The sequence below is a fragment of the Lactuca sativa genome, chromosome 2, assembly GCF_002870075.4.
Source record: "Lactuca sativa cultivar Salinas chromosome 2, Lsat_Salinas_v11, whole genome shotgun sequence".
Classification (NCBI taxonomy): Eukaryota; Viridiplantae; Streptophyta; class Magnoliopsida; order Asterales; family Asteraceae; genus Lactuca; species Lactuca sativa.
In genome coordinates this window covers 201412510-201436531 of record NC_056624.2, presented here as the reverse complement: position 1 = coordinate 201436531, position 24022 = coordinate 201412510, and the positions used below count along the sequence as shown (strand labels likewise).

Here is a 24022-nt window from a genome sequence, read left to right as displayed (position 1 = left end):
ATGGGATTTGTTCCTCTTATTCGTTGGGAGTTATACATCTAGGTCCTGATGTAAAGTTGAACACTTACATGAGATTGACTACGATCCATATCTCATCTTCAACATGATGTATGTAGCAAAGGGATAACTGATAAACTTACCTTACTCACCAATTGTAGCCTTTGGGGCTTTTGGGGAATTGGGTGTTGATGGAATGGCACTACATCATATGTTGTTGGGGGCAGTGAAATGTTGTTAGACGTTCACCACTATCTATATCAATTTGATATGAGTCTTGCGCAAGTGGGAGATTGAAAGATCTAGTATGCTCAAGAGTCATATTAAAATGATATTCCTAATAACATATGATCCTAAGGGTCACACTAATAACAACTTGATACAATTTATTATTTATTAGAACTTGATTTTAATAAATATTCATAAACTCTTATAATAAATTGGGAAAATATTTATTTCAATGAAATAATTATTTTACAATACAAGTAACACATTATTTCATAATGTATGAATTAATAAGTCATGTACAACATTTTGGATTAGTTGAGTCTTTTTTCTTTTACCTAAAGACAAAGTTTATATTTTATAAAATTTGTGTTTATAAAATTTAAACATTTTCTCTTCTTTTAAGAGCCATGGCCGAAACTAGTGTAGACTAGTTAGGGCATGGCCTTTTGTACTTATTTAATGTAAAGAATACAAGCTAGAAGAAACATAATCATGACATAGGGACATGCTTGCAAAAAGTGTTAAGATCTAATGGGTATTGACTCCTCTTTATGGCTATATACGGGATGCACTCTTGCAACCTTTCTTCTTGCACCATTCTTGCTTAAAATCGTGAGTATCACTTCCCTTCTTCATCTTCTCTCTAAAGTCTTGCACTTTGAAGATATAAGTTGCTTCCATCCTCTCTTTAAGTCGTAAACTTGTTTTTTGACTTAAAGCTTTAGAGTTGTAACTAGCATTACATCAAGTTGGTACTTTGTTGGTGTCTTAAGGGTTCATCCTCACTCCATCAACTTCCAAGCCTCCCCTAGAGGACTCAAAGTTCTTTAGAGCTTGTTACCACTTCTTCCTTCTATGGTTGTGTTTTAAATCTTTCTTTCACTTGCAAGATGATCCTTGGTGGGTGATAAAATGTTTATGTTATTTTATAAAACTCAAGTCTTCCGTTTGCCAGTATTTGTATTTTTTCAAACTAAGTTTTAGAATAAAACCCAACACATAAAACCCTCACCGACTCGCCGAGTTTCCGACCAACTCGTCGAGTCTATGCGTGTCCAGAAGTCAGGAAAACCCTAACTGACTCATCGAGTCCTCTGCTGGCTCATCGAGTCCATGCTGAAACCAAACAACGAGAAAACCCTTCCCAACTCGTCGAGTTCCTTATCCGACTTATCGAGTTCATATTGTCCATTTATTGTCTAGATGATTTTGAGCCATTCCAAGGCTCCAAATGGCAGATCTAGCTTCCTAAGGCATACTTATCACGTAGGGTTTCAAACTTTATGTGCATGCAAGGCTCTGTAGGCTTAGAATACCAAATGCAAGCTTAAAATGGGGTTTAACTCAAGGAAAAAGCTCATACTTGCTAAAGTTGGAAACTTTACAGTTATAGAGGCCAAGATAAGTTCAGATCTGAAGTTGCAACTTCAAACCCTAGCCCATACCCGAAAATGGCTATCATATATGCTAGAAAAACCCTAATCTTAACCATGAAGAGATCTAGAAAGAGGAAAGTCAAGGTAACGACTTGTTACCTTCAAGAGATGCTAAAATGGAGTAGAGTTCAGGTCCACAACCGTTCCTTGCCTCATGCTTCTTGTTCTTCAAGCTTCTTTCACCAAGATCCACCTTCCAAGCTTAAAACACACAAATATAGAGAGAAAACGTGTTTTAGGGTTTTTGGACTCAAAGGAGGCTGTAAGGGAGGCTAAGGGGGCTAATGATCCTTTAAATAGGGTGAAAAAACCCCGAAAATTAAATTTTCATCCTCCAGCTCCAACTCGTCGAGTCATGCCTCTGACTCGGCGAGTTGGTCGCTTAAACACGTGGCCAAAACGTTCACACTCGACGAGTCAGGGCATCCAACTCGTCGAGTAGACCTTTTCAATATGAAAATATAGTTATATAATTAATACCTGAGAGTGGGGGTGTTATGCTTAGGAATGGCATCGATAACCAATATTCTTCAATGTTCAGATCTACAACTGGTTGAGTCTAAGTTTGTAGGAATGATTATCGGAGTTGTGCTCTTCTATGTACCTGATTTTGCAAGTTTTGGACTTCAATTTTTGCCAAAACAATTCATTTGTTAGGGATTTTTATGCATTCAACGATGTTTGTTTTCTTTGTTTGACTTTCCTGAACGGAAGAATCTTTCATAAGGTGTTTTTCTTAGATTTTGATTTAGTTTGATGGGCATAAATGATTTTGTTAAAGGATGGATAATCATAGTTGCTCCATATAGGCCTAGTTAGCTGCCACATATACTGAGGTTACAAAAAAAAACTATGATAATAAGTTAAGGGATGTTAACATGTAAAAATGGACTTTACCTCTCTATACTACTAAAAAAATAATTAATGAGAGACCTCATAGAATCCTAGGTGACATTATTTGAAAAACAATTGTAAAGACACCCCTTAGGGGCTGTTTGGTAGGATCTAAATTTTTAAGAGGTCTGATTTTTTAAAAAGTTCTGAATTTTTAAGATCTGAATTTTGAAATGTTGTTTGGTTGGAACCTCTGAATTACAGTGCTGAATATGAAAATGACAATTTTACCCTTTTGTATTATTTTTGTTGAATTTAATCTTTTTGTTTATAAAATAACCAAATCAACTTCTTGAAAAATTATATAGAAAAAAAAATATAAAATCAAAATTAAATAAATCAAAATTAAACATCAATCCGAATCAAACATAAATGTATGAATAATTAATTATTAATTTTTGTACACATCTATAATTCCATCTAGCCATGCATCTAATTACATACAAACAGAAACTCTTCACAAGTGGAATTCTATTTCATTTCAACGCCAATTCATTCTCATTATCTCCTTCAACTCTAACATTGTATGGGCTTTCTTCTTCTTTCACCAATTCCCTTACTCCATTCCAACTTTCTCTAGTCGATCTTTCTTCCTTTTAACCAAAGGTCATTTTGGGAAAATATGTTTTCTCTTCCTTTCTCCCATTTCTATAACCAGTGAAACCACACCTTAAAAACATGTGATGAAACCCGTCAAATTGGATACATGATCTTAAACCATCATCTTATCCACTAATCGCTAATCATAACCCAAAATTTTTCAAAAAAAAAGACCAAAATGAACAAACAGTCCATAACAAATGAATTCATCAAATGAACTAAATTTCAGCAAAGAAGACATTTTCAACAATATTGTTCAACAAATAAACACAAACTCAACAAATTTCAACAACATATTTCAACTATACACACACATACATTTCAAAATTCAACAAAAACAACAAGATCATCAACTTATATTTTAGAATTCAACCCATATCAACATTTGCAGAAAACAACATATACCAAGAGGGAAGACCAATTTCATCAGATTTATCAAGAAAACCCGCACATAACAAGAGACGAAAAATCGCACATAGAAAGAGGGAAGACCAATTTCATTAGATTTATCAAGAAAAACCACACATAGTAAGCGAAAAAACAACATATTGGCGAAGAAACTGTCTGCAGAAGTCGTGGGAGGCAAAGCTGTCGGAGGCGCAGCAGTCGCCGGAGGTAGAGAAAACATCGGCGACGACGATGGCAGTGACGAGCTTCAGCAGATTGTCGATGGCAGGAAATGTTTTTGTGTGTGTGTTTCGATGAGAAAGAACATAATGGAGGCGTGTTGAGAAGAAAAGAAGAGTGGTTTTTAAGGTAGGGCACTTCCGTCTTTTTTATTTTTTAGATGTGATATGAAGTTTGATTTTTTAAGAGGTTATTATGCAATTCAGTTGTAATTTATAAGAGGCAAACAAATAAGCCATATCTAAATTTTAAAAGGTTACCTCTTAAATTTTTCAATTAAAAGATAGAGCCTTAGTCCTAGTAATGGAAGTTGGGGGCATAAATATTGTTGGAATACAAGTTGAAGGGGGGAGAATATAAATGAAGAAAGCATCGATTCAAAATTATTTGTGAAATCCCTTCATCCTACTCCCTACTCCTCTTGAATCTTGATCACCTTCTTCGTAACTATCACACAGGATAAGGTTTCCCCAATTCCCTCCATTTCTTCAACCTTCAACCATGCTCTCTTTAGCTCTGAATTCTCCCAAACCTACCCCCACTTTCCTCCATTCACCCTTCCTTTCCTCACCGCTTCCTCTCACTTCCCACCACAGACCCAATAAACCCTTCCGAAAACCCATCTCAGCCACACTTATCCCCGCCTCTAAGCCACCGTCTCAAAAACTCTACCAACCCTTTCGCCCTCCGACATCGCAATCTCCAATACCACCCCAATATCGTAACCTCGACACAGAAGCTCGCCTCGATGTTCTTTCAAATCGCCTTGGCCTGTGGTTCGAATACGCCCCTCTCATTCCTCCATTGATTCTGGAAGGATTTGCCCCATCCACCCTCGAAGAAGTTACCGGCATCAGTGGTGTTGAGCAGAATCGACTCGTTGTAGCTGCTCAGGTTAGGGAGTCCTTGGTTCAGTCAGGTGTTGATGAGGAAACCCTCGAGTTTTACGATAAGGGTGGTGCGGAGTTGCTGTATGAGATAAGGTTGTTGAGTGTGAACCAGCGTGCCGCAGCTGCGAGATACATGCTTGAAAATAAATTTGAACCAAGTGATGCTCAGGAACTTGCTAGGGCAATCAAGGATTTCCCCCGTCGACGCGGTGATCGTGGATGGGATTATTTTGATTACACGATTCCGGCTGATTGTTTGGCCTTTATGTACTACAGACAAGCTCTTGAAAATCGGGATACAGAGTCGAAAATATCTGTATTGCAAAAGGCTTTGTCTGTGGCTGTGTCTGAGCCAGCAAAAGCGTGGGTGACAAAGGAATTGGATGGAAACGATGGTGATGGAGAAGGACAGGGAAGAGATGGAGGCGTTGTTGATGGAGTGAAAGTTCCTGTAGTGAGGTTAAATCTGGGGGAGATTGCAGAGGCTACGGTGGTTGCAGTTTTGCCGGTTTGTGGAGCGGGTGAGAGAGACAAAGGGGTGAAGGATGCACCATGGGAAACTGGGTGCAAAGGGGATTTTGGTATAGTGGAGGCTGAGAAAGACTGGAGGAGATGGGTGGTGTTGCCGGCGTGGGAGCCAGTGATAGGGTTGAAGAGAGGCGGAGTAGTGGTGGCCTTTTCTGATGCGAGGGCTTTGCCATGGAGAGTTAATAGGTGGTACAAGGAGGAGGCTATCTTGGTGGTGGCTGATCGAAGTAGGAAAGAGGTGGCAGCTGATGATGGATTCTATCTGGTATTGAGTGAAGATGAATTGAAGGTGGATAGAGGATCGACATTGAAGGAGAAAGGTATTCAAGAAAGTCTTGGAACTGTGGTTATTGTTGTTAGGCCACCAAGAGAAGATAATGACAGTGAATTAGCAGAAGAGGATTGGGAATGAAACCCTAGATGGAATTGAATTATTAGATGAGTTTCAATGGAGGAGATTTTGTTGATCCTTCTTCTTCTTCTTCTTCTCATTGGCCTTGAGGTTTGTGTATTGATGCTTTTTTCATTTTAGCTGCAAATATACACTTGTATTTATTTATATGTTGTACCATCTATAATCTATAATTGGTGTTTCATGTAGAAGTACAACGAGTTTTAATTTAATGCTATTTTTCTGAGTAATATGAATAACCTTAAAAGTGGAAAGTGATTAGCAATAAAAGCTTTTCTTGAACTTTTTAATACCTTTGTTTTACATCAAGCTTAATGCTATATTTTTCGATTTTTCGTCTTCAGATGTTCATGATATTATTAAATTTGCACTCAATTGATATCGACACAATTCAAAATGGCTACACAAGACTCGTTATCTTCAAGCCATTTCGAATTCACGACCCATATAATAACATGTGATTTTGGAAAAGTTGGATTCCTTGTGAATCGTGATGATGAAATTCCTGAAGACCATTTCATGATTGTTTTATCTTCTGTCGCTAGATAAATTACAAAACAAGCATCATAACACCATTTAATCAGAGTTTTAAAGAAGAATCATACCTCTAGTTCCAGTCCCCAAGAAAACTCAAATTTCAATTTGACTTTGAGCACATAAAGCTTCGTTGTTGTTAGAATTGAGATATGATTGCTTTGAGTATCAATATAGAGGGTGAACATGAGCAGAAGCCTTCAATGTATATAGAAGAAAACAATATATATACAAGGAAAGCACAAATATACATTGAACTAAGAGACGAGAAAGTTGAAGATATATCCCCCATGCTATCAATATGTACATTTACGTATTTGATCAACTTACAAAAAGTATAAGAAGTAAAGAAGAATAAAAACACACACGGTTTACATGGTTAACATGATTAGGGTAATCGTGTTATGTCAACAAGCGAATTAGAGAAATTTTGTATTGATTTTGTAATAGGTTTTTGATTTCGACCCTAAGATTGTATGTGGCCAAGTCTAAAAAAAATCCATCAATCTCTACAACTCAATAATCTTCCATTTGGAGAGTGATCAACAAACCAACTCTCCTCCAAGGCATGTACTTCTTGTAAACCCAAAACTATGTAAAGTCATCTTTCTAGTCTAGCACCTCAAGGTGAATTAAGCTAGACAAAACTTCAACTTCTCTAGCACCTCAAGGTGAATTAAGCTGGACAAAGCTTCAACTTCTATATTGTCACCATCAGACAAATACTTCTAAATAGATTCTTCATACCTAGGATCTTTCTTAATGACAATTTGTCACACCTATCATGTAACATCTGCGGATTCGGGCTAGTCGATTTAGAGATAAATAAACGTTAAAAATAACTTTTTGATAGATGATTATTTAGAATAAATAATCTTAACCAAGTTATAGTATATGTCACAAGGGTTCCGTACATATAAAGAACGTTGAAATCCGAGTTATAACGAAGAAGTTATGACATGTTAAAGTTTTACGGCTAAACCGACACGGCACCGCGTAATGTAAAAAGTGAATTTTTGATATATTACTTTTTAGCCTTAGGGATCTAAATGAAAGTCGTATTATATGTTAAATCGAGAACGTACATAAAAAACGTTCATATCTAACTTCGTATGAGGAAGTTATGATTTTTCTAAATTTAGCTTAGCAGTGCACAACCCGAAAATCAAATTTTAGATCGATCGATTTTTAGTCGATACAATCTAAATTAGAATTGAAGATCTCATTAATAGGAGTTCAACGCTAAAATGACAGTAGAAAACAGAGTCCGTATGTAGAAGTTATTAATTTTACACGGTCGTTAACAATGTAATCTTCTCATACTGTTAAATTTAAAATCGGTAAAGAATTAGTCGATGGCGTCAAATGGAAATTTGTAGTTCCCGTTGCTGCCTACGCGTGGATATAAATAACGTCAGAAACGGAGCTCGTATGCAAACGTTACGGATGTTAGAAGACAATTAGTTTTTGGAATAACCAGGAGGCGACGTGTGGAGCGATCTGAGCCACTGCTTCCTCACCACGGCTTGCCACCAGATGGTGAAACCTGGCCATGAATGCCCAGCATTCACGAATTCCCTACGTTCGGCTCTTGAATGTCCCGCGTTCGCATTGAACTCAACCTAAATAGAGGCGCAAATCTCCCATTTTCTTCACACCTTTCCACTTCTCTTCTCCCAGTTACTCCCAAACCTTCTAAGCTTTTCTCTAACACCTCCTAGGTGTTAGAAGCAAGTCTCGGAGCGCCAGAAGGCTCCAAAAAGAAGAACTTTCGGCTTGGAAGTTTTGCCCCCGTAGAGCCCGATTCCTAACCAAACCTACTAGTAAGTTAGTTATGCTTACCCTACTTTAAGTATAACTTATGTTTAAATTTATCATCGTTATTATGAACGTATAAACTATATATATATATATATATATATATATATATATATATATATATATATATATATATATATATATATATATATATATACAAACGATTATTATAATATCTTTTAACTACTAGCGGTACGGGGAATCTGGTTTGGAGGACCGCATAGGGTTGTTGGATTTCAGAAGTGCTATTTTGCCAAAATGGTCATGCCCTCCGGTGTTTCATGTATGGTCCATGTCTATACATAGTGGTTGAAAAGTATTGTTTAACACTTATAAAACAATATCGCTCGTAAATAGTCGTAATAAATATTAGACTAAAATCTAGTGGTAATAATACTACGTTTCGTCGAAGGAAAATAGAAATGTTAGAAGTGAAGAGCTGCCCGTTTTTGGAATCATTACTTTAACAAGTGAGTGTATAGTTACTTTCATCTTACATATAGATATGAAGTATTTAATATAAATTACGTGTTATGTGTGCATATTACCTGTGTTCTTGATATCTTATGTTGGATGAAACGAATATACATGTTTTATTTGATGTAAACTATATATGTATTTTATACCTATAAAAATATTGAATAAAGATGGATAGATGAATTATGAGGGATGAAAGATGATATAGATGAACATTAGCAGTTGCGCCACAACCTGTAGATGTTTTTGAACCACGATGTACTCTAAACATTCTAGCAGCTGCGCCTAAAGGATAATATCGACACCTGCGCCTAATAGAGAACATCATAATCCTAGCAGTTGCGCCTAAAGGATAATATCGGTAGTTGCGCCTAATAGAGAACATCATAATACTGGCAGCTGCGCCAAAAAGATAATATCGACATATGCGCCTAATAGAGAACGTCATAACCCTGGCAGCTGCTCCTAATGATAATATCGATAGTTGTGCCTAATAGATAACATTGGCAGCTGTGTCAATGGCAACGATGGACTTCGTGCCTGTTCTTTAGGACAATCCTTACGAATGAATGAGTGAATGATAGATGATTCTTAGGGTGGATGCTTAAAAAAATAAAAAAGATAATGTGGATGGGTAATTGGGTTAATTGTTTGATGATGAAACATAATAACTTTATTATTGTGGGTTGAAAACCTTATGTACTCAACAGGTTCCCAACCTAACCCACTCAGTTTATATGCTTGTGTTTCTATATTGACGATGACATCCAAAGTTTTAATATAAACAAAAATAATTTTCTTCGAAAATGCTTTGCTAATATATTTATCATGTTTTCTGGGAACAAATTCTGCAATATCATTCTTTAAAATGAATACTCTGATTTTCAAATAAGCATAAATAATTTTTTTTTTAATGACCGTGAATTTGGGGATGTCACAGTTGGTATCAGAGCATTAGTTTAAACGAACTAGGAATAATGATTTATTTGTAGACTTAAACTTAGAAATGCAAAGCGATGATTGTGAGATGAGTGTCTTCTATATTTAGGAAGTATGTCTATTTAGACACGAGCACTAACTTATTATAGGAAAGATGCCTAAAATGCTTTTATATGCTAAATGATTTATGATGCATTATGATGTCATTATTTGATCTAATCTATGGTCTGTTGCCGACTGGATCTGGAAGTTTCATGTGTTCAGATTTCTAAACTTTTAATTACGATATTAGGACTGACATATAACTTTTTGGAGTGATAAGGAGATTTATACGTATTTCGTAAATTAAGCTTTCCTATCTAAATTCTCGTCACTGCACACCGAACGTCTAATTTGGTGTATAGATCAACATAGTGGGAACTCGAAGCGGAGTTGGAAATGATAATGGAAATGCTAACGCTAATCAACGACCTGTGATTGAGCATGCACCAGAAGTAGCGGCTACACCCGAGCCAATCATTATGGCAGGAGTACAAGCAATGATTCAAATGATGTTGGATCATCAGATGGAAGAGACAAGGCGTCTACTTCAGTAGAATAGGGATGAACCTATTGTGCCTGGTGTACAGCCTGAACTGAATGAAGGTCAATCAGAGGAAGGAAACTATAGTAGAACCGTTAGCCAAGATGAACCGCCATTAGTTAGGAGAAATAACCAAGACGGAGGGATTGAAAGAAACAGATGCAAGTGCAAAGACTTCACGACTTGCAAACCATCAAATTTTACTAGGAAAAAAGATCCAATCGGAGTTATGGATTGGATCTCTTAAATGGAGCTAGCTTTCATAACGTGTGGTTGCACGGGCAAGCTACAAACCACTTATGCAGTGCGTCAGTTTAGAGGTGGTGTTGTTCGCTGGTGGAACACCTTGGGGAAGACCATGAGACCCAATGAGCCACTATAACTAACATGGGCAGAGTTCTTGGTCCATTTCAAACACAAGTTTTGCTCAGCCCAAAACATGTTGGAACTATAAAACTAGTTTCTGACATCGAAGAAGGGCAACATGTCCAATGACGAGTATACCAATGCTTTCACGGACAAGATGGAGTTTGCTTTGCGCATCATCCCTGACGAACTAACGAAAGTCGATAAGTATACAAAGGGACTACAATGAGAATATGATGTGCTAGTATGCCAGACACCTACTCTTAAGGCGACTATCTGGGCTGTTAAGTCTGTTAAGGAGATAATCAAGAGTAGAGCCTCCAACAAGGTCAAAGTTGGCGAGAAGAGAAAGTTTAAAGGAGCTTCAAGGTCCAATGTGAAGAGAAAATTATCGAAGTCTGGTTCGAAGAAGTTTAGAGGAGGAGGAGGCGAAGCAAGATGGTGCGATAAGTGCAAGAAGAAACACTTTGGAAAATATGGTGAGGAGGTGACATGTTTCAAGTGTGGAAAGTTTGGGCATTATGTCAATGAGTGTAAATTTAAAAAACGGGTGTGTTATAGATGTAATAAAAAAGGGCACTTCAAGTAAAATTGCCCAGAGAGGGAAGGAGCTACAAAGCCAAATGCACCGCCAAAACCAAAGCCAAGAGCATTCCAGATGATCCTCGACGAAGCAGGTGACTGACTCTCTAAGTCATGAGTTAACTCGTCGAGTCCAGGGAGGAACTCGATGAGTCGGAGCAGGATCCGGGATATAGAGTAAGTGACCGACTCGGCGAGTCGGCTAGTGGACTCAGCGAGTCTAGTCTGGACGAGAAAAGCCCTAATCTCGGGGGTGGTGCCCTATTTAAAGAACATTACACCCTTTCCCCAGCCTCTTTACTCCCCTTTTGAGATCCAGAAACCCTAAATCGTGAGTGAGAGTCTTTGGAAGCAATTTGGAGCTTAGATAAGGGAAAGTCACAAGGTTGCCAAGGCGCTAGTAATTGATTCAATTTTATTCATGTATGTCATTACCATCGTTTTGGTGATGACGAAAAAGATGATTGTTGTTCCGACCCTAATGGTCATATCAAATCAAGTTCGACTAATACGAGTATGTTATGTGGTTCATAGAACCAATATCGATGTAGCATCTGACTTAAGTCGGAAGATTGAAGTGAAAGATAATCTAAGTGATCAATATAAGTATGGCAATCACCATGAGAGTAAGAAACTTGTAGCTAGAAATGCTATATGCTAGAATGTGATTATATCACATTAGAACATGAAGGAAGGTATCATCCATTCTGGAATTTGACTCTAAAAGACCAGAGACTAAGCATTGCATCATACAATGAGAGGTCATTAGAACATGTCACATCGGTCTATTATGGTAATCGAATGAAAGAGCCTATCTTAAGGAGAAGAAGGAGTCTCCAATAAGGATTGATTTTATAACTCGAAGGTTACAATTGAAAGTCCAACACGAGGTAGAGAGCGGGTGCAAGATTGAGCACCGCCAGCAGTCAAGCAAGTCCAAGAGTTAGATACTCATTTGAAATGGCATAAGAGTTATGGTTATTACCTAGGATGAAAAGATAATATATGGAGTCATTATACAAGCCATGTTTTGTTGATGATTCTGGGGCGTAATCATCCTAAGGGGGAGATAAATGTAACGGCCATCGATTTGGTCTAGCCAATTTAGAGACAATAAGCGTCAAAAATTAATTTTTGATAGAAGATTATTTAGAGTATATAATCTTAAAAAAGTTATAATATATGTCACAAGGGTTCCGTATATATAAAGAACGCTGAAATCCGAGTTATAACGAAGAAGTTATCACATGTCGAAGTTTTATGGCTAAATCTGCACGGCACCGCGTAACATAAAAAGTGAATTTTTGATAAATTACTTTTTAGCTTTAGGGATTTAAATGAAATTCGTACTATATATTAAACCGAGAACGTACATAAAAAGAACGTCCAAAATCTGACTTCGTATGAGGAAGTTATGATTTTTCTAAGATTTAGCCTAGAAGTACACAGCCTAAAAATCGAATTTTAGATCGATCAATTTTTAGCCGAAACAAACTAAATTAGAATTGAATATATCATTAATAGGAGTTCAACGATAAAAAGACAGTAGAAAACAGAGTCTGTATGTAGAAGTTATGAATTTTACACGGTCGTTAACAATGTAATCTTCTCATATTGTTAAATTTAAATCGGTTGAGAATTAGCCAATGGGGTCAAAGGGAAAGTTGTAGATCCCATCGCTGCCTACGTGTGGATATAAATAACGTCAAAAACGAAGCTCGTATGCAAACGTTACGGATGTTAGAAGATAATTAGTTTTTGAAATAACTAGGAGGCGACACGTGGCGCGAACTGAGTCATTGTTTCCTCACAGCAGCTTGCCACCAGATGGTGACACCTAGCCATGAACGCCCAACATTCACGAATGCCCTGCGTTCGGCTCTTGAATGCCCCGCGTTCGCACCAAACTCATCCTATAAATAGAGGCGCAAATCTCCCATTTTATTCACACCTCTCCACTTCTCTTCTCACAATTACTCCCAAACATTCTAAGATTTTCTATAACACCTCTGAGGTGTTAGAAGAGAGTCCAAGAGTGTCAGATGGATCCGAGAAGAAGAGCTTTTGGCTTGGAAGTTCTGCGCCGCAGAGCCCGATTCATAGCCAAACCTCCTAGTACGTGAGTTATGCTTACCCTACTATAAGTATAGCTTATGTTTAAATTTATTATTGTTATTATGAACTTATAAACAATATATATATATATATATATATATATATATATATATATATATATATATTATAAAATATAATATACAAACTGTTATTATAATATCTTTTAACTACTTGCGGTACGGGGAATCTGGTTTGAAGGACCGCATAGGGTTGTTGGATTTCAGAAGTACTATTTTGCCAAAATGGTCCTGCCCTCCGGTGTTTCATGTATGGTCCCTGTCTATACATAGTGGTTAAAAAGTATTGTTTAACACTTATAAAACAATATCGCTCGTAAATAGTCGTAATAAATATTAGACTAAAATCTAGTGGTAATAATATTATGTTTCGTCGAAGGAAAATAGAAATGTTAGAAGCGAAGAGCTGCCCGAGTTTGGAATCATCACTTTAACAAGTGAGTGTATAGTTACTTTCATCTTACACGTAGATATGAAGTATTTAATATAAATTATGTGCTATGTGTGCATATTACCTGTGTTCTTGATATCTATGCTGGATGAACCGAATATACATGTTTTATTTGATGTAAACTATATATGTATTTTATACCTATAAAAATATTGGGTAAAGATGGGTAGATGAATGATAATGGATGAAAGATGATATAGATGAACATTAGCATTTGCGTCACAACCTGTGGATGTTTTTGAACTATGATGTACTCTAAACATCCTAGCAGTTGCGCCTAAAGGATAATATTGGCAGTTGCACCTAATAGAGAACATCATAATCCTAGCAGTTATGCCTAAAGGATAATATCGGTAGGTGCGCCTAATAGAGAACATCATAATCCTAGCAGCTGCGCCTAAAGGATAATATCGGCAGTTGCGCCTAATAGAGAACATCATAATCCTGGCAGTTGCGCCTAAATAATAATATCGGCAGTTGTGCCTAATATATAACATTGGAAACGATGGTCTTCGTGCCTATTCCTTAGGACAATCATTGGGAATGAAGGAGTGAATGATAGATGATTCTTAGGGTAGATCCTTAAGAAATAAAGAAGATAATGAAGGTGGGTAATTGGGTTAATTGTTTGATGATGAAACGTAATAACTTTATTATTCTGGGTTGAAAACCCTATGTACTCACCAGGTTTCCCAACCTGACCCACTCAGTTTATTTGTATCATAGGTGTCGATATGAAGCTACATTACACTGAGAGATTAAAGGAGATGTAAATCACTAGTGTAAATGAATGTAAGGTCTGTTTATGCTAATGTTTCTATATTGACGATGACATCCCAAAGTTTTAATATAAACAAAAATACATTTCTTCGGAAATGCTTTGCTAATATATTTATCATGTTTTCTGGTAACAAATTCCATAATATCATTATTTAAAATGAATACTCTGATTTTCAAATAAGCATAAATAATTTTTTTTAAAAATGACCGTGAATTTGGGGATGGCACATATCAACTTCTTGATAAAGTCATATCTTTTTTAGTGTATTTTGTATTATTATGAAACACTATATCTCTTGGTAAATGAACATCAGTCTGATTGTCATAATAAAGTAGATTGTCTTCTTGTTTCATACCTAATTATGATAGGAAAATTTTCAATCAAATAATCTATTTGCTAGCTTCTGCATTGTAATGCTCATGTACTATGTTTTTATAGTGAAAGACAAACACTCTTTTGTAATATTGACATCCAAGTGACTATTGTTCCCCTAACTATGAAGACATAACATGTAGTGATCATCCATAAATATGTACAACCACCTAGGTCTGTATCTAGAAATCCTTCAAAGCTAACCCTTTTTCATTTTTCTTCTGAAACACAAGGAAACCTTAAAGTGTTTTTAAGTAGCTTAGTGGCCATTTGACTCCTTCTTAATGCTTTTTGAAACATAAGCAACGCTAGCCATTTCTTTCTTGTCTTTATTTGATTTTGGTGATTGTTTTTCTTTGGGATCTTAATAGACTTCCCACATGTGAAATTTTGGATTTTGCATTTGTTATATTGAACTTCTCTAACATTTGAGGTACTTCTCATGGGAAAGTTTTAGAGTATATCATACTCTACCTCTAATTAATGTTCATGCCATGTAACGCCCGGATCTTGAGGTACATTATTCATAATTAAATTATCATTTTGAGGATTGTCACGGCGTGGTAGAGGCATCACCACGATGTGGCGAGGCGAGAAGGGTTTGCATGTTTCATTTAAGCCACCTCGGCGTGGCAACATTGGCCACAGCATGGTGGACGGCTGACGTGAAACCCCTATTTTTCCGGGTTTAATCCATATTTAAAGGAATGAGGAGGTTAGGGATTGCTCATCCTCAACCTCCATAAGCCCCCTCAAGCCCTAAAGAAAACCCTAATCACTTTCCTCCATTATTGAGCTAGTTTTGGTGTTCCTTGAAGCTAAAGAATGAAGAATGAGGAAGAAGGAAGAAAAGATCAAGCAAGCAAGACTCCATTCTTCACCTTAGCACTCTTATGGACCTTTGTAGTTGTCCAAGACTCGATTTTTATCATGCTAGGTTGCTAGATCTTGAGTTTTGTCCCATAAACTTCTTATTCTTGTTTGTTGGGATGGTGAGATCTCCTAAAGTTTGCAACTTTATGAATCTCCGGGGCATTTAGTGTAATTTGTGCCTTGGATTTGGAGTTTGGTTGAGTTTTCAATCCATGAATGAGATTTGGGTCATAAACCCTCATTTTGATCTAATATGGGTTCAAGAAACGCATTGGACATGCATGTCTATAAAGCACCAACTTTTAGGTTGGTTTTGGTGCTAGAATCACTTATGGAAAGGATGGACTTCATACTTTATGGAGTAAGTGCTTATTGATTAAGTTCTTGCATTTTTAAGCCTTTTGGGACTTAAGGATTTGGGTTTTGGACCTTTTGGATGGTCCTAATGGATAAATTTAGAAACTTTATCCTTCTATATCATATTTTGGACCAGATCTAAGCTTTGGAGCTCTTGGAATCGAATAAAATAGCTTAATGCATTAAGTTGTTTGGAACCTCGGCTACCACGGTGTGGTCATAGGCCACGGTGTGGCGGCTGAGAATTTCCCGACTGTTTGGTCGTATGCGGGCAACGACATGGCCAAGAAAGACCACGACGTGGCGGTCGCTGGAGTTAACATTGACTGTTGACCTTAAGGGTTGACTTTTGACTTGTGGATTTTTAAGGTTTAGGGTTTAGGGTTTAGGGTTAAGCTATTAATGTCCTAATAGGTAGATTAAGGTTTTTCCTTGTATGATTATCTAGGTGACGTTTAGCACCTGTTGTGGGATTTTGAGGCGTGTTGACTTTTGAGCTACTTTTCAAAGACTCTATCTACCATTTTCAATAATTGTTTATTTTGAAATGTCTAATATCACCGGTTTTCTAGCAATATTTTTATTTCTTTTTATCGTATCAATTTTCCATGTACTAAGTTTATTTAAGTTTTTGTTAGTATTCAGCAAAAAATTAAGCATTATCTTGAAATTTCAGGTTTATTCATCGATTTCATATATGTTTTTGAAATTGTAGAATATATTTTTCTCTTTGAATTTTGAAATTTGAATATGAAATGTTTTTTTGTCAAAAAAAAAAGTATTTTTAATGTAACAATCATTTAGTCCAAAATAATTCGAGATGTCCATATTCCAGACTGGGAACCACCCAAAAGGGGTTTAGGGTGTACAATCGGACAAGACTTTAAATATAAAATATATATATAAAAAAGACTGGTTTAATGGAATTATTTAGATTCTAGATTAATGTATTTTAGATTCGTAAAATTGAACGTGTTGGTTGGTTAACTTATTTTTGAACGCTCTTATTTTAGAAGTCACCATTCTACTTCAGTTACCAACCAAGTTCTTAACTTGGAATATATTTTTTACCATAATTTTCTAAGGTTTTTTTCTTTGAAATGTGTATATGGAAATTTGTTTATAAATCTTAACAAAATCGGCATTATTGACTTGGTATGTGTCTTTGTTTCTTATCAAACATAAATACGTGAGTCTAATTTTCATTTAACTATTCCTTTTCTAAAGTTTGTTAGGATATTCATATGATTATTTGTTTCAGTTTTCACGTGAAACTGTTGGTTTAAATCCTAGCGATTAAGATTTACTTTTTAAAATATAGGAAAAAATCATAATAATTGTGGGATTTAGTTATTTATATTTTAAAATTTAGCAAAAATCATAATATCATGGTTTCGGTGATCTATATATAAATATGTCGTCGAGGGTCAATTTTTTATTTTCGCATTGGACCTAGAGTATGTATGAACTCGCCCTGTTCCAGACATGATATTTTGATAAAGAAAATTGGGTAATTGATATAATTGTACACCTTCATCATCCATTTCCTAATCCAAGACCTTTACTTCAAGGAACAACTTTTTTTTTTTTAATCATTTTGCCACTATTCCAAAACCATTTATTTTCTTTCGATGTAAATCACCGAACTAATTGCGATACATTATAAGTTTATACATCAAAATACAATATAAGTTATACATATATAATTAATTGTGATTTTCTATATATATATATATATATATATATATATATATATATATATATATATATATATATATATATATATATATATATATATATATATATATATATTCCTTTTAAGATTGCAAAAAAGCGATAATGTTGCCCAAAAAAAAAAAAAAACTAATAGCATCTAATATGGACAAGAGAGAGGTCCAAACTTTTTGTTGAAGAGGTCCTTTTGGACCGATAACCAGAGTAGAAGTGGGTTTAACTCCTTGTGGACTCCACGTCGCACTATTTGAATTGTTTTTCTATTTATTTGTATTTGTATTATTTAATAGTTTTATATTAACTTAATTTATGATAAACATAAGAAATATATAAAATAAGTTATGCAATTAAAAAGATATTAGTGATACATTTAAATGAAACTGATATTGAATATGTTTGGTGAAAAGTATTCATTGTAAATTTTATTTTTGTTTTATAAAAATAAGAAAAATATCGAATGTGTTTTTAGTTTATTAGGTCTCTTAGAGTCAAATTCCAGAACAGACTATAACTTCCTTCATGTTCTAATCACATCTTAAAAGATAGCATTTCTAGATACAACCAACTATCACGATACATCTAATGATCGCTTTGATTATCTTTTATTTCAATCTTCCGGATTAAGTCATCGAACTTAGTTCACTGAACCATGTATCATACTCATCGTATTCGGACTCAATTTGATATGACCATTAGGGTTGGAATAACAACAATCTTCTTAGTCATTACCGAAACGATGGTAACGACATGCTTGAATAAAACGGAATCAATTATTGGCTTCTTGGTAACCTTGTGACTCTCCCTGATCCAAGCGTGAGTCACGTGCTTCCGGTAGTATATGCATCTACTACCTTTCTCACCTACTCATACTCGTCCCAAGTATTGTCTCGCAGTCCCCAAGTCCTAAAATCACAAAACAATTTAACACATACGAGTGTGTCCAAATAATCATAAAAAATTTCCCTAGACTCTACTAGGACTTCTTCCATCCATAACTTTAATCATCAATTCTGCTTCAACTCGGTTGGTGGTGGAAATTCCAAATGATAGGAAAACTTTAGGATTTACACCAATCGTTCTATCATCCCGCCAATCAAATGTGTACATTCAGATGTACCGTACTTCTCTAGACGTACTGCTATTTTATCAGACGTATTTAAAGGCAAGATACCTCTTATGATATCTTCCAATAGGTATCATTCACTATCATAAGCCATCTAATTTCCTCTATTTTCTCAGTCTATCATGGTTCGCATCAGTTCCTGAACTTCTGCCATTATGATAGGTTCGGGTGCAGGCATAACGACCGATGCATACCCATCACATTCTTAGGCTCAAGTTGTCATCTTCCTCGGATATTTCCTAGTCTGTCTTCACCATGACGTTTTGTACACCCAAACACACGTTCGGTGTACCGAGACGAGAATTTTAAGATAGGAAAGATTTTATTTACAATAGACGTATAGATCTCCTTGTCACACCGAAAAGTTATATGCCAGTTCTAATACTGTAATCAAACGTTTATAAATCTGAACACATAAAATTTCCAGATCCGGTCGGCAACAGACCATAGATCCGAACAAATAATAGCATATAAGGCATCTTTATAGCTATAACATAAAACATTTTAGGCATCTTTCCTAAAATAAACTAGTGCTCACACCTCACAATTATCGCTTAGCATTCTAAGTTTAAGTCTAGAAATCCTACAAATTCCTAGTTCACTTAAACTAATGCTCTGATACCAACTGTGACATCCCCATTTTCACGGCCAGAAAAGACCGATTTTGTTTATGCTTTATAAAAATCCGAGTACTTCTTTTAATAAAAATGTTACGGAATTTGTTCCTAGAAAAACATAATAAATACGTTATTAAAACATTTTTGAAGAAACGTATTTTATTCATTTTAAAACGTTTGGGATGTCATCGTTAATACAGAAACATAAGCATAAACAGAACTTACATTTATTTACACTAGTGATCTACATCTCTTTAAATCTCTCAGTGTAATGTGACTTCATATCAACACATGTGACATAAATAAACTGAGTGGGTCAGGTTTGGAAACCTGGTGAGTACATAGGGTTTTCAACCCACAATAATATAATTATTATGTTTAAACAATCAAACAATCAACCCAATTACTCATCCCCATTATCTTCTTTACTCTTAAGGATTTATCCTAAGAGTCATTTATCCTGCATTCGTTTATCCTGAAGTCCCTCACTTCCAGGGTTATAGGACTGGTACTAAATCCATAGCTACTAATGTTCGTTCATAAAGCACTAATTCCATAGCTGCTATAGTCTATTCATCGGGTACTAAATCCATAGCTACCAGTGTTTATCTAATAGGTACTAAGTCCATAGCTACCAATTCCTAGCAGGTACTAAATCCATAGCTACTAACGTCTAACTAATAGGTACTAAGTCCATAGCTATCAATTCCTAACAGGTACTAAATTCATAGCTATCAGCGTCTAACAGGTACTAAGTCTATAGCTACCGGTGTTTGTCTCATAGGCACTAAGTGTATAGCTGTCAATGTATACTCACATTATCTTATATCTCTCATCATTCGTCTACCCATGTCATACCCAACATATTCGTAGATATAAAATACGTATATAGTTTAAAACATTTAAAACATGTATAAAAACGTTCATCCAGCATAGACAGCAAGTATTCAGATAATATGCACACATAGCATGTAGTTTATGTAAAATACTTCATATCTATGTGTAAGATGAAAGGGACTATGCACTCACCTGAAAGGTGGTGACTCAGCACTCGGACAGCGCTTCGATACTCTCAAAACAATTTTCTTTTGATAAAACCTAATACCAATACCACTAGGGTTTAGTCTAACGATAACCGCGACAAATTAATAGTCTAGCTATTATTATTATTATATAAGCGTTAAATAATACTCAATATAACTCATAATAATAGCCCAAATACTTATTATAAGTTCCTAATAACGTTACTATATTAAAACACATGCTATACTAAAGATAGGATAGGTACAGCTCACTTACAGCGGATTTTCTCGAAAACCAGGCTTCGCTGGAGCAGCGTTCCCGAGCCGAAAGGCTCTTTTCTCGGGACTCTGGGAGCCTCGGGGTTTCCTTCGGGTGCTAGGGGGTTTACCTAGGCTTTAGGGGGGGGGGGGGGGGGGGTTGGGAGGCTAGAGAGAGAAAGTGAGTTTGGGAGGTGTGAAGAAGAGGCTAGACCCGACACCTCTATTTATAGTGAAAATATCTGATGGACTCGCCGAGTAGGGGGACCTACTCGCCGAGTTGGTGCATGTGGCAGCCTTCTGGTGGTGCCACGTGTCCAATTCTGGTGGTGTCGCGTCACCCCCTATCGCGTATCAGCCTTCAAACTTAGAAAAATCATAACTCTCGCATACGAGCTCCGTTTTTGACGTTCTTTTTTTCAACGCGTAGGTAAAATCAAGATCTACAACTTTCATTTAGACTTTGTCGGCTAATTCTCGACCGATCTCAAATTTAACAGTAGGAGGTGATTAGATTGCTAAATGACCGCGAAGAATTCATAACTCCTTCATACGGACTCCGTTTTCGTCTATCTTTTTACCGTTGAGTTTCTATTAATGAGATCTTTAACTCTCATTTAGGTCGCATAAGCCAAAAACCGCTCGAACTAAAATTTGAGTTTCGGGTCGTGCACTGCTAAGCCGAATCTTAGAAAAATCATAACTTCTTCATACGAAGTCAGATTTGGGCGTTCTTTTTATGGATTTTCTTGGTTTAACATATTCTATGACTTTCGTTTAGATCACTAACGCTAAAAAGTCCTCCATTGTAAATTCACTATTTGCGCCTCCCAGTGCCGTGTCGGTTTTGCCGTAAAACTTCGGCGGGTCATAACTTCTTCGTTATAACTCGGATTTCGGTGTTCTTTATATTTACGGAAACCTTGAGACATATTATACAACTTGGTTGAGACTATTTATTATAAACAATCTTTTGCCGAAAAGTCATTTTCGACCCCTATTATCTCTAAATTGACTAGCCTGGATCTAGGGGCGTTACATTTGTCTTCCACCACATGCACAACATCGGTATGGTGCGTCTTAAGATACACTTATATGATTTTTATTTGTTTATATTTTAGGGAAAATGATTTTTAAAACTAATGAAGTTTCGAAAGCATTCACAAAACTTCAATCATGTTTTGTCTGTCAAAAAAAACTTAATGAACTTAACATTTTGTCTAAAAAAACTTAACAAATTTACATTTTTGTTCAATTCTCATTAGAGGCAACCTAATTTATTAGATATACAATTAGCTGGCAAATGACATGACATTATATTTAATGACATGGAATAAACAGATCAGAATTGCCCTTTATATAGCAATTTATTGCTTGGAGAAGAGAAAAACAAACGACGTCTACGTTCGATCTTTTGTAATGGCTACTCCTTCTTCTTCTTCTTCTTCTTCATTGATGTCCAACTCAAGATCTACAGAGAAGATATTAGATGATGCACACCCTTGTGGATGTGGATGCCTTTCTCGGATTTAGACATCTAGAACGAATGATCATCTAGAGAAAAAGTTCAGGGTTTGTTTGAACAGATGGGTAAGTGTAATTGAAAGCTTTATCATGTCCATCTTCTATTTATTTGTTTGGTTCCTTCAAAAACAAGAACTTATTAAGATAATCAACCAAATAGAGAGAAGATGGACATGATAAAGCTTTCAATTATACTTACCTATATGTTCGAATAAGCTCTGAACTTTTTCTCTGGATGATCCTCCATTCTAGATGTCCATATCCTAGAACGGCGTCCACATCCACAAGGGTTTGCATCATCAAATATCTTCTTTATAGATCTTGGGTTAGGCATTAACGACTAAGAGGAAGAAAAAGAAGTAGCAATTACAAAAGATCAAACATAGACGTCGTTCATTTTTCTCTTCTTCAAGCCCTTAACTGATATATAAAGGGAAATCTAATATGTTTATTCCATGTCATTAAATATAATGTCATGTCATTTGCCAACTAATTGTATACTGGATGAATCTGGTTGCCTCTATTGAAAATTGAACAAAAGCGTAAGTTTGCTGGGTTTTCTAGACAAAACATTAAGTTCGTTGGTTTTTTTTAACAGCCAAAATATGATTGAGGTTTTTTTGAACAGTTTCGAAACTTCGTTGGTCTTACAAGTTATTTCCCGATATTTAATTTCATGTCATAAATCATGTCATTCGTTGACTTTCATTAGCCGGTTGACCCTAATGAGAATCAAACAAAAATGTAAGTTGGTTAAGCCTTTTTAGACAAAATGTTAAGTTCATTGAGTTTTCTTAAATAGACATACATAATTGAGGTTTTTTGAACGATTTGTAAAGTTCGTTGGACTTATAAATCATTTTCCTTATATTTTAACTTATAACCCACATGTTTTTAATATACCACATTAAATACAACCAATACGTAATTTCTATTAAAGGGCTTCTAGCCGGATGGATATGCCTAGGTAGAATAATTTAGGTATAGTTTAGTATTTGCAATTTCACAAAAAAAAAAAGAAAAAAAAAAAAAAAAAAAAGTCTATAACAGTCTTATTCAATATCTTATTGCTGTTATCGATTTGCGTTGAATTCCGGCATGTTCTGTGTATAATTTTTAGTTAAATTATAAAACAGATCCGTGTGGGCTGGGTTTGGCTTTTTTTTTTCTTGACAAAGATCGTCAAGAGAAGATGAAATGGGTGATGATTAGATTTCAAAGAAGCTGGTGGTGGAGGCAAGAGAATTCAAAGAAAGACGTGGCGTCACAATTACGGGAAAGTGTTGAAAAAAGCAAATGAGACAATCAAACCTGACAAAAGAGAGAGTATGCAAGCTATATGCGTAAAGGTGAAGCCTCTCAAGTCCCAATTTTTTTTTTTTTTTTTTTAATTCGTTTACATATAAATTAGTATACATTTTGTGCCCATGGGATATTAATTTAACCGAATAGAATTTTTTTTTCAATGCAATTTATATGTCTCAAATAAATTATGGAATAATATTTAGCTTTAAAATGGTATAATTTTGATTTGTTTGAAATAATTTTAGTAACAATTAATAATATATGTGTCATGGTATTTTATTATTTCATCAGAAGAATTCATTCATCTGGAATGAAACTCAATAATCTTTTTATGTATTTAACCTTGAAAATCTATATAGATACACAACTCAACTTAATAAAATAGTAATTTGTTAATAAATTATATTCCAATTATAGTTCTCAACCATCGAAGAGGATGTAATTAAGCAAACACTTGTTGGGCATGGAAAATTTAATGTTTTATTTTCTTGGTGTATACTAACAGTGACATCATACTCATACATAGGGAGATCAAATCGAAATTGAATTTGAGTATATGGGT

The 24022-nt window shown here is 35.5% G+C and overlaps 1 protein-coding gene across 1 annotated transcript; it reads left to right on the top strand.

Moving 5' to 3' along the window:
• Window positions 1-4169: 4169 nt before the first annotated feature.
• Window positions 4170-5842, top strand: LOC111916327 (rubisco accumulation factor 1.1, chloroplastic). The gene has a single exon (XM_023911973.3). It carries the CDS (start codon window positions 4284-4286, stop codon window positions 5610-5612), a length of 1329 nt encoding a protein of 442 aa, XP_023767741.1. The 5' UTR covers window positions 4170-4283; the 3' UTR covers window positions 5613-5842.
• The last annotated feature ends 18180 nt before the right edge of the window (window positions 5843-24022 follow it).

Bases quoted from the DNA above. Each gene is read 5' to 3' on its own strand.
- LOC111916327 (XM_023911973.3), top strand. From the start codon at position 4,284: ATGCTCTCTTTAGCTCTGAATTCTCCCAAACCTACCCCCACTTTCCTC.